At 43.9% G+C, this 16,208-nt stretch overlaps 1 protein-coding gene across 1 annotated transcript; it reads left to right on the top strand.

The window, feature by feature from the left end:
• The first annotated feature begins 1,783 nt into the window (after positions 1-1,783).
• On the top strand, positions 1,784-15,996 carry foxred1 (FAD-dependent oxidoreductase domain containing 1). The gene is made up of 11 exons (XM_029691814.1): positions 1,784-2,297; positions 4,466-4,686; positions 5,146-5,256; positions 6,258-6,376; positions 6,497-6,591; positions 12,531-12,632; positions 12,755-12,831; positions 13,378-13,538; positions 13,774-13,903; positions 14,185-14,286; positions 14,581-15,996. Exons 1-11 carry the CDS (start codon positions 2,147-2,149, stop codon positions 14,833-14,835), a joined length of 1,524 nt encoding a protein of 507 aa, XP_029547674.1. The 5' UTR covers positions 1,784-2,146; the 3' UTR covers positions 14,836-15,996.
• The last annotated feature ends 212 nt before the right edge of the window (positions 15,997-16,208 follow it).

Genomic DNA, 16,208 nt, shown 5'->3' with positions numbered 1-16,208 from the left:
ATGCTTAATACATTTGCAACAATTTCTAAAAAACGGTTTTCGCTTTGTCATTATGCAGTATTGTGTGTTGGTTGATGAGGAAAATATTTTATTGAATCCATTTTAGAATAAGGCTGTAACGTAACAAAATGTGGAAAAAGTCAAGGGGTCTGAATACTTTCCCGAATGAACTGTATACATATCTACCTCAATTACCTTGTACTGGTACCCTGTGTATATAGCCAAGATATCGTTACTCATTGTGTATTTATTACTCGTGTTATAATTGTTCTATTATTAATCTTTTTTGTATCTCTGCATTGTTAGGGCCCGTAAGTATGTGACATTTCCGACTTGTTATATGGTTAAATGCGGCACGTGTATAACTAAAACCAGCTAGCAAGTCGGAAATTGTGGTGTTTCCTAGTTCCGACTAGCATGTGAACACGGCATAATGGTGCGTTCAAGACAACTGGGAAATCTAAAAAAATACGAAGACAAATAATGACGTCAGTGATCTCCAGGTCGCAAAGTCGGAGCTCTAGAAATCTCAAATAGAAAACCGAAGAAAATGAACAACAATGACAAATGGTTTGATGAAGCATGCTCTAGAAAGAGGCCCAAGTTCCCGAGTTGGAATTCTGAGTTGGATGACCGTTCAAAGTTTTATTCTGAGTTCCCAGTTGTCTTGAACTGGGCATAACATCCTGAGTTTACACATACTGACCTCTGACATGACCTTCTAAGGAAATTATAACAGAATTGTTGGCAGTTAAATGCAACAACAATTATTTAGAAAATGTTTTTTTAACACTATAACAAAATATATGTATAACTAACGCTCAATTGTTCTAGCTGTGCTATAACTACAGTATACTTACGTTTGCTCCCGTTTGGTGGTTGTGGCTTGAAGCAATCAGTGACGTATTTAAAGGGCAGTGGCCATGCTGACAGCAGCCTTTCTCAACAGGTCATTCTGTACGGTTTACGTTTAATTGAGGGACGTCACAGAACGTAAAAAACGTACTGAACGCAGCTATTCCCGGTCGTTGAGAACAGCTGCGTTTAATTGAACGTTGCACACCTTTTTTTTAGTACTGAGTCGTTCATTAATACTCTGTGTACTAGTAATGAACCGTTTTTTGCCACAATTTGGTGAAAGCGACCGAAGCCTTCAGAAAGCCTCGGTTTCCCCATCACTACTAACTAGGCTCTCTCAACCATCGATAGTAGTGTGTTGCACATTCGAGAGATTCCTCTACCGTGTGGCTCTACGCCCCGAGCCATCTTTCCGCTTGTTGCTAAGGAGACATACCTAGGGGTGTGTTCGTAAATTCACTCTGGAGCGCTGGAGTGCGCTCGGGGTGTTCGTAAATTCATAGCGTTCTGACCTCTCAAAGGCAATCAAGCACCCAAGCTAACTGGCTAAAGTTAGCTAGTTTGCTAGCTACTTCCAGACACAAATGAGAGAACTCTTCACTCTGACCATTTTACTCGCCCTAGCAGAGCTGGTTAGGCTGTTTTCATATTATCTAGATCGTTGGTGACTAACACGTCATATTCAACGGGAGTTGCACGTTCGTAAATTCCTTATTCTGCGCTCTGGCACACAGACGAGCGGTCTGAAATCGTAGTAGATAGCAAGAGTGAATTTACGAACGCAACCGAAGTAGATTTCCACAACGAATTTAAGAACTGAACCCTAGAATAAATAAAAAAATGAAGGTCGGTGGTCATATCCTGTGGTTCTGGTTTTGTGACATCAGCTGACGTAAGAAGGGCTTTATAAATACATTTGATTGAACAGTAGGCTTCCACTTGCTAGTTGAAACTCGGACATTTCCAAATTGCTGAATAATTGAACGCCGCACGTGTATAACGACAAGCAGTTAGCAAGTAAGACATCTTCAAGTTTTGTAAATCCGACTAGCACATGAGCGCGGCATTATATGGTTATGTCACGTCCGAAGCTTCATACGTCATCACGTGGTATTGTTACGTCGACACGTTGTGTAGAATCGAAGTGCTGCACCAGACAGTGAATATTCATTTCAGGGTTAGCCAACACACCATTTTGAATCTGTGCTCAGCAGCCAGCTAGCTAGCTTACCTTAGCATTTCCAGTGTGCGAGTAGTGCTGCTAGAGAGAAGAAATCAAGCTCCTGCAATGTCAATGTGGAAGGGACTGCACATGACAGCGCATGCCGCTCATGGAATTCATGTTTCCTCGCGATTTATCCATAAACACACGCGACTCTGCACACTTTCGTTCCGAAACATCAGCACTGGTAGACTCGTGCAAAATGATTTCTTCAAAGGTGAGATAATCAACTTTTTTTCACTGTTGCCTTTGTGTCCTACCCAGTAGCGATTTTAGCATGGCGTTGTTGGTGGGGCTACAAAAAAATGGTTGGATGCATGCCAGCAAAGCCACAACACTAAACAATACATGAATTGCACTATAACGGTGACAGACAGTGCCCACAAACTGTTGGGCCTATATAAAGCTGTCCCAACATCTTACCACTGCTACACCTGGCTTTCAGCGAAACCGTTCATTCAGACTAATTTACTGCCTTTAAAAAAATCATAGCTGACTGGCTTAAACAAATGTGGTTTCTACTGACAATCAAGATGTACAAACGATGACATATGACACATAAGAGGCAATCCGTAATTTCGATTAAGACATTAATGAGTGAGCGACTACAGACGTAGTCAATATAACTTTGTACAGCGATAGAATTCAGAACATGGGCCGTTCTTAGTGTACTCCCTGTACAATAAGTCAGAACCACCATGTGCACCACCAAGTTAGAACACCTGCATTGCTTGCTGTTAGGGGTTTTAGGCTGGGTTTCTGTACTGCATTTTGTGACATCAGCTGATGTAAGAAGGGCTTTATAAATGCATTTGATTGAACAGTAGGTGAAAGTAGACCTAAAGGCACATTGAACGCAGTTTGGGTCTTTGTGTGTCAAAAAAGATATGTCATGTAACACTTTGACTCATTAAATAAACTTTTAATTTGACACGTCAAATAACACTTCCATTATAGAATGTTGTGTATGATGAATTTGCATGTGCAAGCCAAGTACCAGCACTACTATCAGTAGCACTGTCAAAACTGTACAAAAAAAGTTGGCAAACAAGCATACACCTGCCATGAAAGATGTTTACAATACTGCGTTGGTGAAAATAGACAAAATTATTAGTGAGGCACATGGGCTACTCACAGCTTACTACACAACATACACTTAGTATTACCTTCTTAGCTACAGTATACATATCTCCCTTGCATAGACATTTTTGGACTCACCTTGTGAAGGTGGCGTGGCGGTCCATTGTGGGCAAATTTTGTCATCAGTTTGGCATTCTCTGGATTTATGGTGGGAACCCCCGAGGGGGAAAAAAGCCACTCCATTGAATAGCAGGCTAACATTGTTGAATTTGCGATTTACAACTTGTTGTGTAATCTTTATGTCCAATGGCCGATGAGCATCGATACATTTTATCTATAATTTCTCTTCATTATTTCTCTTCATATGACAAGGATTGAAAAGTATTTGCCAGTAGATTGTTGACTTGATTCATGATGACTGTTAGCTAAGGCTTTGAAAGTAAGATGTTGACATCAGTCCAATCAAAGCTACTGTACATATAATGTGATTTGGTGTAATTTTATCTGTGGCCAATGACCTTGAGCATTCTTGGAAGGGCACTTGTAATATAACTCTGGACCCAAAGGGCTGACATTTTGGATGTCTACTCTTACTAAGGACTTTAACTTGGCAATGACGTACAGTCCCCATGAGTGACAGGACACTGAGCCAATCACGGCGCAATGCTCCTATTTTCTGCTGGCTTGCCCCACCACCACAGAAAGCACTGAGCTAGGCTGAAACACCTGCGTTTTGGAGCTGCTTTACTCAAGAAAACAAAAAAAAGAGACCATGTGTGTATGCAGCTTTATTAACTGAATGATATATATTTTTTACATTGTTTGCAAACTGATGTGACACGTATTAATGCAAAACAGGCAAGGCCCCAAAAATTAATACAATTTATATGGGGCTCAAAACAGGTGGGACTCACCACGGGTCCTACCTAGTTAGCTAACTTACCAAAGTAGTTTATGACATTTCATATTCCTCTATAGAAATTGATGATAAACTACTACATGCATTTTGATTGTTGAAATGTTGTGCCGTTTGCTATAATATACTTTTTGTTGAAGTGACTCCCTTACATCATTTTTGTATGGTAAACCCTATATTTGAAATTATATCTGAAAGGTAAAAATAACTGTCTGTAAAATGTTGAAATTCTTCTTGTAGTTGGTGTGAATGTCATGTATTATCATAAAGTACCTCTGCGGCCAGATATGAGAATTAAGTCACTTTCGTAGTTACAACCAGATAACTAGAATGACACATTTAGAGTGCCTTACGTCCTAATAGAAATAACAATATATTTCTCAACACAGATCTCGAGAACCAGTTAAAAGCGTTCAGGGAGAAAGCGGCAGACGCCATGCCTGGCAGTGACTGGACTCCGTTTGAGAAGAACCGCTCACTCCCCCCTGAGAGGGCAGACATCGTGATCGTAGGAGGTGGCGTGGTGGGCTGGTCCATCGCCTATTGGCTGAAGCAGAAAGAGATGATTCGGGACGGGGTGCGGGTGCTGGTGGTTGAGAGGGACCCCACTGTGAGTGACCTAGGCTGTGTCACGTGACCTCACTCACGTCCACTGAATACATTTGAAGCTCAAGCAATGTTCCATTAATCTCTCCTGTCTCTGTGTGCACTTGTTCACTTCCCTTCACTGGTTTTAAAGGAAATGACTGGTATAAGAATATAGTGGAAACTCCCTGTACCCATGCCTCTATCAATCCAATGCTTTTAGATTTGTGGGAAGTAGTAAACAAGTGCACATTTCAGTAGAAGATGACATTATTGGGATGCACCCTCAGGCTTGGGGCTGTCCTAATGGAAAGGAAAGTTTCAGAGACCATATCACCTTTCCTTGATGACCAAGTATAAATGAAGAGACTGGACTCTTAAGTCATCTTAGATCAGATGCTAGTCAAATCATTAAAGGACTGCTACACTAACACAGTAGTGCCCGGACTGAATCTAGGTGTTAATCTGTATCTTCTGTCTCCAGTACTCCCAGGCCTCCACGGTGCTGTCTGCTGGGGGGATTCGACAGCAGTTCTCCTTGCTAGAGAACATCCACCTGTCCATGGCCTCGGCTGACTTCATGAGGAACATCAATGTAGGTCACTGACACTGACCGCCAGCTAGTATCAGCCATTAGGTCACTGTGACCGCCAGCTAGTATCAGCCATTAGGTCACTGTGACCGCCAGCTAGTGTCAGCCATTAGGTCACTGTGACCGCCAGCTAGTGTCAGCCATTAGGTCACTGTGACCGCCAGCTAGTGTCAGCCATTGGGTCACTGTGACCGCCAGCTAGTGTCAGCCATTGGGTCACTGTGACCGCCAGCTAGTGTCAGCCATTGGGTCACTGTGACCGCCAGCTAGTGTCAGCCATTGGGTCACTGTGACCGCCAGCTAGTGTCAGCCATTGGGTCACTGTGACCGCCAGCTAGTGTCAGCCATTGGGTCACTGTGACCGCCAGCTAGTGTCAGCCATTGGGTCACTGTGACCGCCAGCTAGTGTCAGCCATTGGGTCACTGTGACCACCAGCTAGTGTCAGCCATTGGGTCACTGTGACCACCAGCTAGTGTCAGCCATTGGGTCACTGTGACCACCAGCTAGTGTCAGCCATTGGGTCACTGTGACCACCAGCTAGTGTCAGCCATTGGGTCACTGTGACCACCAGCTAGTGTCAGCCATTGGGTCACTGTGACCACCAGCTAGTGTCAGCCATTGGGTCACTGTGACCACCAGCTAGTGTCAGCCATTGGGTCACTGTGACCACCAGCTAGTGTCAGCCATTGGGTCACTGTGACCACCAGCTAGTGTCAGGTTATTTACTCATAATGCAGTTGACCATTTCCCTGTGAATATATGGCCAAGCTGTAGTCAAAATGTACTATTTGTATCTATTATTGGATCCCCATTAGCTGCTTCCTGAATAGGGGATAGTCAAACATTTTTTTAGGGCGATATTGTGGTACTTCTGTGTTCGCAGCTCGGCATGATAGTCACAACTATACATTTGTTTATGGCATTCCATAGACCTGTTGAAGTGTTTTTTTATTTTTTTATTGTTTCAGTGTAAAGTGATTGACAGTTTGTTGTGTCTTCTCAGGAACACTTGAGTGTGCTGAATGATGACCCTGTGGACCTGCAGTTTAACCACTCCGGATATCTCTTTCTGGCCAGTGAAAAAGTGGCTCATATCATGGAAGAAAACTACAGCACCCAAAGGTAAACACCTGTACCCTACACTTATGCACCATACACACACACATCTCCCATCATGCAAATATTTAAATAGACCCTGATGCCGTTTTTTGACAATCACTATTCATTTTAATTCAAAATCAGATATGCTGGAGCAAAAGTCGCTCTTCTTTCACCCACACAACTAAAGGAGAAATGTCCATGGATCAACACTGATGGAGTAGTGCTGGCTTCATATGGTGAGTACAGATCTTCGTTATTATGAGTGACAGACGAGATAGTATTACCTGAAACGATTAAGGTGGCATAATCTGGGTCCATGCAACAATAAGACAATTAATATTGTCTCCTTTAAAGTAAATAGAGCATATGCAGTCTTTGTACAATGACTGAGATCCAATAAGCAATATATTCAACATTTCTGAACAGTTGTAATATACACGCAGTGGCCAGCTTAATAGGTACACCCAACTAGTACTAGGTCGGATCCCCCTTTGCCTCCAGAACAGCCGGAATTCTTCGGGGCATGGATTCTGGGTGTCGGAAACGTTCAAACTTTGCTCAGTTGTTATCAAGTGACCTAACGTGTGCCAGGAAAACATTCCCCACACCATTATACCACCTCCACCAGCCATCAGCATGACGCTACAGGAACCGGGATTCGTCAGACCAGGCGATGTTTTTCCACTCCTCAATTGTCCAGTGTTGGTGGAGCCGCTTCTTCTTGTTTTTAGCTGATAGGAGTTTATCCTGGGTGTTGGTTGTCTGCTGCTGTGGCCCATCTGTGACAAGGACCGACAAGTTGTGCGTTCCAGAGATGCCGTTCTGCACACCACTGTTGTACTTAGCTGTTATTTCCCTGTTAGCTTGCACGATTCTTGCCATTCTCCTTCGACCTCTCATCAACAAGCTGTTTTTGCCCCCACAGGACTGCCGCTGACTGGATGTTAATTGTTTGTCGCGCAATTCTTGGTAAACCCTGGACACTGTCGTGCATGAGAAGCCCAGGAGGCCCGGCTGTTTGAGATACTGGAACAGGTGCGCATGTCACGACGATCACGCCATGCTCAAAGTTGCTTAGGTCACTCGTTTTGCCCATTCTAACGTTCAATCAAACAGTAACTGAATGCCTCCGTCTGCTTTATATAGCAAACCACGGCCATGTGACTCAGTCTGTAGGAGCGAACCATTTGTGAACGGGGTGGTGTACCTAATAAACTGTCCCCTGAGTGTATCGCCAGTGTGTTGTATGCCCTGTCTTCGTCAATGTATCTCTAAATTCAGTACTGTTACCCAGTTAAGCATGCTTTCAGTGCAGCAGTTCAGACACATGTCTGTTAAATAATTCACTGATTAACCTTTTACACTCATACCTGTATACGTGTTGAAAATGTCAGATTTGGACACTGTGCCTAGATTGGAACGCAGTGGGCAGAGCTCAGGGTCTCTGCTTCACAGCTCTGTATGGGTTTTGACTGACAGTCATTCTGAACTTGAGCACTGCTAGCAACAAGAAGTTGCCCCCATGCAAATGTTTTGTCTGAGTGAGGAAATGCTGTAAATTACGAGGACTATATGTATTTTGAAAGATGAGACGTTGAGGATTATTAAATACCGGTTTGATGTCATACAAGCAAGACAAACACCCGAGCCCAAATGACACATTTCCATATCATAAAACTCATGTAATATAGTGTCAATGTTTATGATCACTATGTTTGATGTTCAGTTACAAGATGACATGGCGTCATCCTGAACATAATGAGCCTGTTGTATTGTGAAGAAAATTTGCTGAGGACCACGTATTGGAATACACTCATGACTCCTTTCTATGCGCACCAAAATTAACTGAATGGCCTTGTAAAAGTCTAACACTAAGATTGTATTTTATCAATTAGCTAGTCATGTTGACAATAGAAAAAGCTTTCAAATGATGCCCACCTGACTCAGATTGGGATTTATAATGGGCTGTTTTTGGATTGCGTAAATAAAAAAACAACCGTAATTGTGTAAAGGCGGGGGTGCAGAACTGTGTTCCAAACAAAACAACCACAATGGCACAGCTAGGAGACCAACAAAAAAAACCTAATAGTTTGCTGCGAAAAGTACAGTAAATGTAAAATGCACATCAAATCAAGTGTAATGTTTGGATTCAGACTTGTCAACTGTTGTCCTCACTTTTAGTCTAACTGTTCCCTTTAAATTGCTAATATGGTTATGCAAATGCTTTCCATATTTCTAATGCAAGAAACATTTCAATGTATCTCTATCCATATAGGTCAATTCCCACGAGTGTAAGGGGGTAAGCTACTGGAACACTAGGGAGTATGTCTTGCATAACTTTTCCAGTATGTTGACGTTATCAGTGGAGTAATATAATTTTTATTGTTTTATTTAACCAGGTAGGCCAGTTGAGAACAAGTTCTCATTTACAACTGCGACCTGGCCAAGATAAAGCAAAGCAGTGCAACGACAACAACACAGTTACACATGGGATAAACAAACGTACAGTCAATAACACAATAGAAAAATCTGTATACAGTGTGTGCAAATTAAGTAAGGAGGTAACGCAATAAATAGGCCATAGTGGCGAAATAATTGCAATTTAGCAATTAACACTGCGGTAATAGATGTGCAGATGAGGATGTGCAAGTAGAAATGCTGGTGTGCAAAAGAACAGGAAAAACAAATATGGGATGAGGTAGGTAGTTGGTTGGGCTATTTACAGATGGGCTGTGTGCTTAAAGTTAGGAAGATGTGTCTCCAACTTCAGTCATTGGCAGCAGAGAACTAGAAGGAAAGGTGGCCAAAGGGAGTGTTGGCTTTGTGGATGACCAGTGAAATATACCTGCTGGAGCGCATGCTACGGGTGGGTGTTGCTATGGTGACCAGTGAGCTAAGGCGGAGCTTTACATAGCAAAGACTTATAGGTGACCTGGAGCCAGTGGGTTTGGCGACGAATATGTAGCGAGGGCCAGCCAACGAGAGCATACAGGTCGCAGTGGTGGGTAGAATATGGGGCTTTGGTGACAAAACGGATGGCACTGTGATAGAAGGCATCCAATTTGCTGAGTAGCGTGTTGGAGGCTATTTTGTAAATGAAATTGCCGAAGTCAAGGATCGGTAGGTCAGTTTTATGAGGGTATGTTTGGCAGCGTGAGTGAAGGAGGCTTTGTTGCAAAATAGGAACGAGATTCTAGATTTAATTTTGGATTGGAGATGCTTAATATGAGTCTGGAAGGAGAGTTTACAGTCTAGCCAGACACCTAGGTATTTGTAGTTATCCACATATTCTAAGTCAGAACCGTCCAGAGTAGTGATGCTGAACGGGCGGGTGCGGGCAGCGATCGGTTAAAGAGCATGCATTTCGTTTTACTAGCATTTAAGAGCAGTTAGAGGCCACAGAAGGAGTGTTGTATGGCATTGAAGCTCGTTTGGAGGTTTGTTAACACAGTGTCCAAAGAAGGGCCAGATGTATACAGAATGGTGTCGTCTGCGTAGAGGTGGATCAAAGACTTACCCACAGCAAGAGCGACATCATTGATATATACAGAGAAAAGAGTCGGCCCGAGAATTGAACCCTGTGGCACCCCCATAGAGACTGCCAGAGGTCCGGACAACAGGCCATCCGATTTGACACACTGAACACTATCTGAGAAGTAGTTGGTGAACCAGGCGAGGCAGTCATTTGAGAAAGCAAGGCTGTTGAGTCTGCCGATAAGAATGCGGTGATTGACAGTCGAAAGCCTTGGCCAGGTCGATGAAGACGGCTGCACAGTACTGTCTTTTATCGATGGCGGTTATGATATCATTTAGGACCTTGAGCGTGGCGGAGGTGCACCCGTGGCCAGCTCAGAAACCGGATTGTATAGCAGAGAAGGTACGGTGGGATTCGAAATGGTCGGTGATCTGTTTGTTCACTTGGCTTTCGAAGACTTTAGAAAGGCATGGCAGGATGGATATAGGTCTAACAGTTTGGGTCTAGAGTGTCTTCCCCTTTTTGAAGAGCGCTTTCTAATCTTTAGGAATCTCAGATGATACGAAAGAGGGGTTGAACAGACTAGTAATAGTGGTTGCAACAATGGCAGCGGAGAATTTTCGGAAGAGAGGGTCCAGATTGTCTAGCCCAGCTGATTTGTAGGGATCCAGATTTTGCAGCTCTATCAGAATATCAGCTGTCTGGATTTGGGTGAAGGAGAAGTGGGGGGACTTGGGCCAGTTGCTGCGGGGGGTGCAGCGCTGTTGGCCGGGGTTGGGGTAGTCAGGTGGAAAGCATGGCCAGCCGTAGAGATGCTTATTGAAATTCTCGATTATCGTGGATTTATCGGTGGTCAGTGTTTCCTAGCCTCACTGCAGTGGGCAGCTGGGAGGAGGTGCTCTTATTCTCCATGGACTTTAGTGTCCCATAACTTTTTCGAATTAGTGCTGCGGGATGCAAATATCTGTTTGAAAAAGCTAGCCTTTGCTTTCCTATCTGACTGTGTATATTGGTTCCTGACTTCCCTGAAAAGTTGCATATCGCGGGGACTATTCGTTGCTAGTGCAGTACGGCACAGGATGTTTTTGTGCTGGTCAAGGGCAGTCAAGTCTGGAGTGAACCAAGGGCTATTTCCGTTCTTAGTTCTACATTTTTTTAAAGGGGCATGCTTATTTAAGATGGTGAGGAAGGCACTTAAAGGACAACCAGGCATCCTCTACTGAAGGGATGAGGTCAATATCCTTTCAGGATACCCGGGCCAGGTCGATTAGAAAGGCCTGCTTGCAGAAGTGTTTTTGGGAGTGTTTGACAGTGATGAGGGGTGGTCGTTTGACCGCGGACCCATAACGGATGCAGGCAGTGATCGCTGAGATCCTGGTTGAAAACAGCAGAGTTGGTCAAGATGATATCTATGAGAGTGCCCATGTTAACGGATTTGGGTTTGTACCTGGTAGGTTCCTTGATCATTTGTGTGAGATTGAGGGCATCTAGCTTAGATTGTAGGACGGCTGGGGTGTTAAGCATATCCCAGTTTAGGTCACCTATCAGTACAAATCAATTCACATATGGTGTCCAGGGCACCGCTGGGATATGAGGGGGGTCTATAACAACCGGCAGCAGTGAGGGACTTATTTCTGGCGAGATGGATTTTTAAAAGTATAAGTTCGAACTGTTTGGACATAGACCTGGCTATTATGAAAGAACTCTGCAAGCTATCGCTATAGTAGATTGCAACTCCGCCCCCTTTAGCAGTTCTATCTTGATGGAAAATGTTGTAATTGGGGATGGGAATTTTTGGTGGCCTTCCTAAGCCAGGATTCAGACACGGCTAGGACATCAGGGTTGGCGGAGTGTGCTAAAGCAGTGAATAAAGCAAACTTAGGGAGGAGGCTTCTGATGTTAACATGCATGAACCCAAGGCTTTTATGGTTACAGAAGTCAACAAATGAGGGTGCCTGGGGACACACAGGGCCTGGGTTAACCTCTACATCACCAGAGGAACAGAGGAGGAGTAGGATAAGGGTACGGCTAAAGGCTATAAGAACTGGTCGTCTAGAGCGTTGGGAACAGAGAATAAAAGGAGCAGATTTCTGGGTGTGGTGGGATAGATTCAGGGCATAATGTACAGACAAGGGTATATGGTAGGTTGTGAGTACAGTGGAGATAAACCTTGGTATTGAGTGACGATGAGAGAGGTTACATCTCTGGAGGCGCCAGTTAAGCTAGGTGCGGTCTCCGCATGTGTGGGTGGTGGGACAACGGAGCTATCTTAGGCATGTTGAGCGGGACTAGGGGCTCCACAGTAAAATAAAACAATGAGAGCTACCCTAAACAACCGTATAAAAGGCATATTGACATTAGAGAGAGGCATAAAGCAATTACAGGTGTTGATTGGGAGAGCTAAGACAACAACAGGTAAATGGCGATGAATGGGCAGAGGGTCAGTTGGCTACACACAGGGCCTGAGTTTGAGGCTGGGGCCGACCGATAAACAAGACAATCCTGTTGGTGTCCTCACACACTGCTCGTGGAAAAAAGCAATCCATCAATAAATTGCAACCTTGCACAGACATGCCCCATGATTTTGCTGGCTAGAACCAATTAAATTACTTCCTTTCTAGGTTAAGCATAAACTGTCTCTTCTCCCATAAACCTCTACTTTGACAATGTCACCTCCTCCCTTTGCCCTTTTTCCACCAGGGCTGGAGAACGAGGGCTGGTTCGACCCCTGGATGCTGTTGAACGCTTTCAGACGGAAGGCCATCTCCATGGGGGTCTACCAGTGCTTTGGAGAAGTCACAGGTTTGTGCTTGTGCCAATATCACAGCATTGTGGAACAGACAAGCCATGTACACACTACAGAGCCAAGCTAAACCAATCTATCCAAGCTGTATATTGATGATTTTGGCAATGCTGTGTTTCAGGTTTTAAGTACACCACAAACACAATGACTACTGCAGAAGGAGACAAGGTGGATTTCAGGCGAATCAAATATGCTAATGTGGGTATGACTCCTGATTTGTGCAAGGACATTTTTCACTAAACATTAACTCCAATTCAGTTGCTGTGTTTCCCTTGATTTCCTGTGTTTTGAGGGCAAACGAATTGTTGAATCAACATCCAAAGATTAACACCCAGATCCTCACTTCAGTTAATCAACACAGGGTTGAGAGAAAAAAACTGAGTAGGGCAAAACATTTTACAACAGTAAACATCATCCCCCACGAATTTAACATTTACATTTAAGTCATTTAGCAGACGCTCTTATCCAGAGCGACTTACAAGACGAATGATGCCGGATCTCTCTGGCAAGACACATCATTCACCCAAGTTTGTGACTAATGGACAAACAGAGACTGATCCACAGTCCCCTCCCCAATTTCATCATAGGGGACAACAATCTGCATTTTACAGTAATTTGGACAGGTTCAAGTAATTCCGCCCCGTTTCAAAATGTCCCTACTGAACGCGACCCAGCTCACAGTAGCTAGGACCTGTCCACCGTTATGGTCCCTTCCTAATTGTCTGTCCCTGGTGTCTTGAGTAGGTCCAGATGCCCAACAGTCTGGAGTACCAGCCTGTGGAGTGTGCCATCGTGGTGAACGCTGCAGGGGCCTTCTCCGGTAAGGTGGCAGAGATGATGGGCATCGGGCTCGGCCTAAAAGACACCATCGCTGGAATCCCGCTACCCGTGGAGCCCAGGAAAAGGTGCGTTGAATAGAGGACCACCCCCCCCGATGTACTGCATTTGTCAGAACAAATCATTTACACCATGTTGCTGACAGCTAGCTTTCTTTCAGCCCTTATTGGTATCGGTCATAACACTGATATAATATTCACAGGCTACTCCGGGTAGAAATGCTAACTGTATTAGGTCTCTGTATATTATGCGTTTGTGGTACTGTCTAATATATCAGTGTATTTCTTGTGGGTCTTCGTCTAGGTTCATCTATGTAGTCCACTGTCCAAACGGGCCAGGGCTGGACACTCCCTTCCTTGTAGATTACTCTGGAGTGTACTTCAGACGAGAGGGGCTGGGAGGAAACTACATTGCTGGGATGTCACCAGAAGAGGTGAGGAAGAGGATTGCCCTATTCCTCCAACTTAATTTTGGAACCCTGAGTCACCTGATGAGGTCGCTTTTCCAAAAATGATCTAGATTCTAAATTAGGGTAACCTCGAATAATGGTTAAATAAACAGCATTCAGTAAGCTCAAATGGGAGAATTTGTTTTGAGTCAGAACTCAACCAATTTAGTTTTTGGTTGAGGGATTTCTCCTTTCTCCCGTCTTTGCTCTACTGAACTCGCCCCAAGAGTCTGGGAAGCGGTCTTCATTATTTGCAACCCCATCAGGAAGAGGAGCCAGAGACCAATAACCTGGAGGTGGACCACCAGTTCTTCCAGAAGATCTGGCCTCATTTGGCCCACCGGGTCCCTGCCTTTGAGTGCCTCAAGGTAAATTGATGTGACATTGCAACCATAGAATTACATAGTAATATGGGTCATAATGGTTGCAACCTTCCTCGCCTTTGAAAACTAGGTTGTGTTCAGTAGGCACCAAATGTTATAAACAGGGTGGGACAAACCATATGCTCTAATTAACTTTCCCTTTTCATTGAGAAAGTCAGTGGATAAATCTATTGCTACTGTTTCTGCTTTTGTCCTTTGTGCTGCTTTCGAATTAGCTCCATATCCTTGCCGATAACATCTATCCCTCAAATTTTAACACTCGTCTCTCACTCCTTTCAGGTGACAAGCGCATGGGCCGGCTTCTACGACTACAACACCTTTGACCAGAACGGCATCGTGGGCATGCACCCGCTGGTCAACAACATGTTCTTTGCCACAGGCTTCAGCGGGCACGGGCTGCAGCACTCGCCGGCAGTGGGTCGCGCCATGGCCGAACTCATCCTGGACGGGGGCTTCAAGACCCTGGACCTGAGCGCCTTCAGCTTCAAACGCATCATGACCAAGGAACCCATGTTAGAGAGGAACATTGTCTGAGAGGGAGACTTGGACATTTTTACGAAGGGAGAAAAGAGTGGAAAGAGGAATGCCTTGTTCCATTCTACAGTCTTGCGGGAAATATGGTCTCGAAATAAGAGTTTGACCAAGTTTCTGGTAGGGTGAATGGTGTCCTATTAATTTCTTCACTTAAAGTGCATGAGGGAGAGTTGTGGAAAATATTAAATCAAATACTTCTTAGATACCGGAGCTTGTAAATTCAATTAGACTTTATTACAAAAGTAACAGAAGCCGAACCTTTCCATGGAAAAAACTGCCTCATTATTAGTGCTTGGCTTTTATACAGTCTTACCCTAACATAACATTGTCACTCCATTTTACGAATCATGTCTTACTTAGTTTCCATTCTCTTATTGGCTTAGACATTGGGGCATAGATTCTATTGGTGGCATGACATGCATACCCCTTAGCTAATGTTCCTGTCCAAAGGTCTTTACAAGTTCAGGCTGAGGTTGTCTATGTATGATTACTCATGTGCGTGTCCAGTAGCCTTCACAAGATCACATATGGCCCAGACCAGTCACGTCTTGTTAGTTTACCATGCCTCATCTACACAGATTCTGCTTACGTTCTGTTTTTTACATGTCTAATGGTCAATTCGATGTTGATCTAGCTTTGTACACTCACATGGGCTTCAGCCTTCATTCTGCTTACACATGTCTAATATTTTAAACTTATATTGATTATTCTTTCTACTTCAAAGAGAACAGTATAGTTACTGAGAATCACCAGATGACTGGAAAATGCTACAACAGGAGTAACTGCACATTTCACAAGCTCAATTCAGTGGTCTACCGGTGAGACCACACGGGAGCGGCCTCAGCCAAAGTGCTTTGCACTTTAACAGTCACCCATCGCTTGGGAGTGCTCAGAACTCCAACCGCAAGAATGAAAAACTGGGATGCGTCAGAAACGCATCTCAGGAACGAGTGAGGGACTTTGTGGGATGAGGAAGAGAAGAGGGCAGAAGAAAGAGCCCTGACAGCAAACATGGACTTCTGAAGTAAGCATGGAATTTGGATGCCCAATATCTAACCTACTGTACAAAGAATAAGGTACTGACATACAATGCATTAGCGCAATTAGAAAGGCTTTGTTGGATATTGGAGTCATTTCCATTCCTGCAATGGTAAACCTGTATTGAATGGCTTGATTATGCTTTATTTTTATTTTTTTTACCATTTTAACTAGACATGTCATTTTAGTCTTGATCACGTAAGCATTCAACTGTATTTGTATAAAAAAAAGTGAAGTCAGAAGTTTAGCCAAATACATTTAAACAAAAAAGTTTCACAATTCCTGACATTTTAATCCTTGTAAAAAGTCCCTGTCTTAGGTCAGTTAGGATCACC

Source organism: Salmo trutta, chromosome 15 (assembly GCF_901001165.1).
Source record: "Salmo trutta chromosome 15, fSalTru1.1, whole genome shotgun sequence".
NCBI classification, from domain to species: domain Eukaryota; kingdom Metazoa; phylum Chordata; class Actinopteri; order Salmoniformes; family Salmonidae; genus Salmo; species Salmo trutta.
This window is presented reverse-complemented; position numbering and strand designations above follow the sequence as displayed.

What these genes read in the sequence shown, in the direction of transcription:
- foxred1 (XM_029691814.1), top strand. Translation starts at nt 2,147, where the DNA reads ATGTCAATGTGGAAGGGACTGCACATGACAGCGCATGCCGCTCATGGA. An exon ending in TGGTTGAGAGGGACCCCACT is followed by an intron (nt 4,687 to 5,145) that starts GTGAGTGACCTA and finishes TTCTGTCTCCAG; the next exon opens with TACTCCCAGGCCTCCACGGT. An exon ending in CTGCCTTTGAGTGCCTCAAG is followed by an intron (nt 14,287 to 14,580) that starts GTAAATTGATGT and finishes CACTCCTTTCAG; the next exon opens with GTGACAAGCGCATGGGCCGG.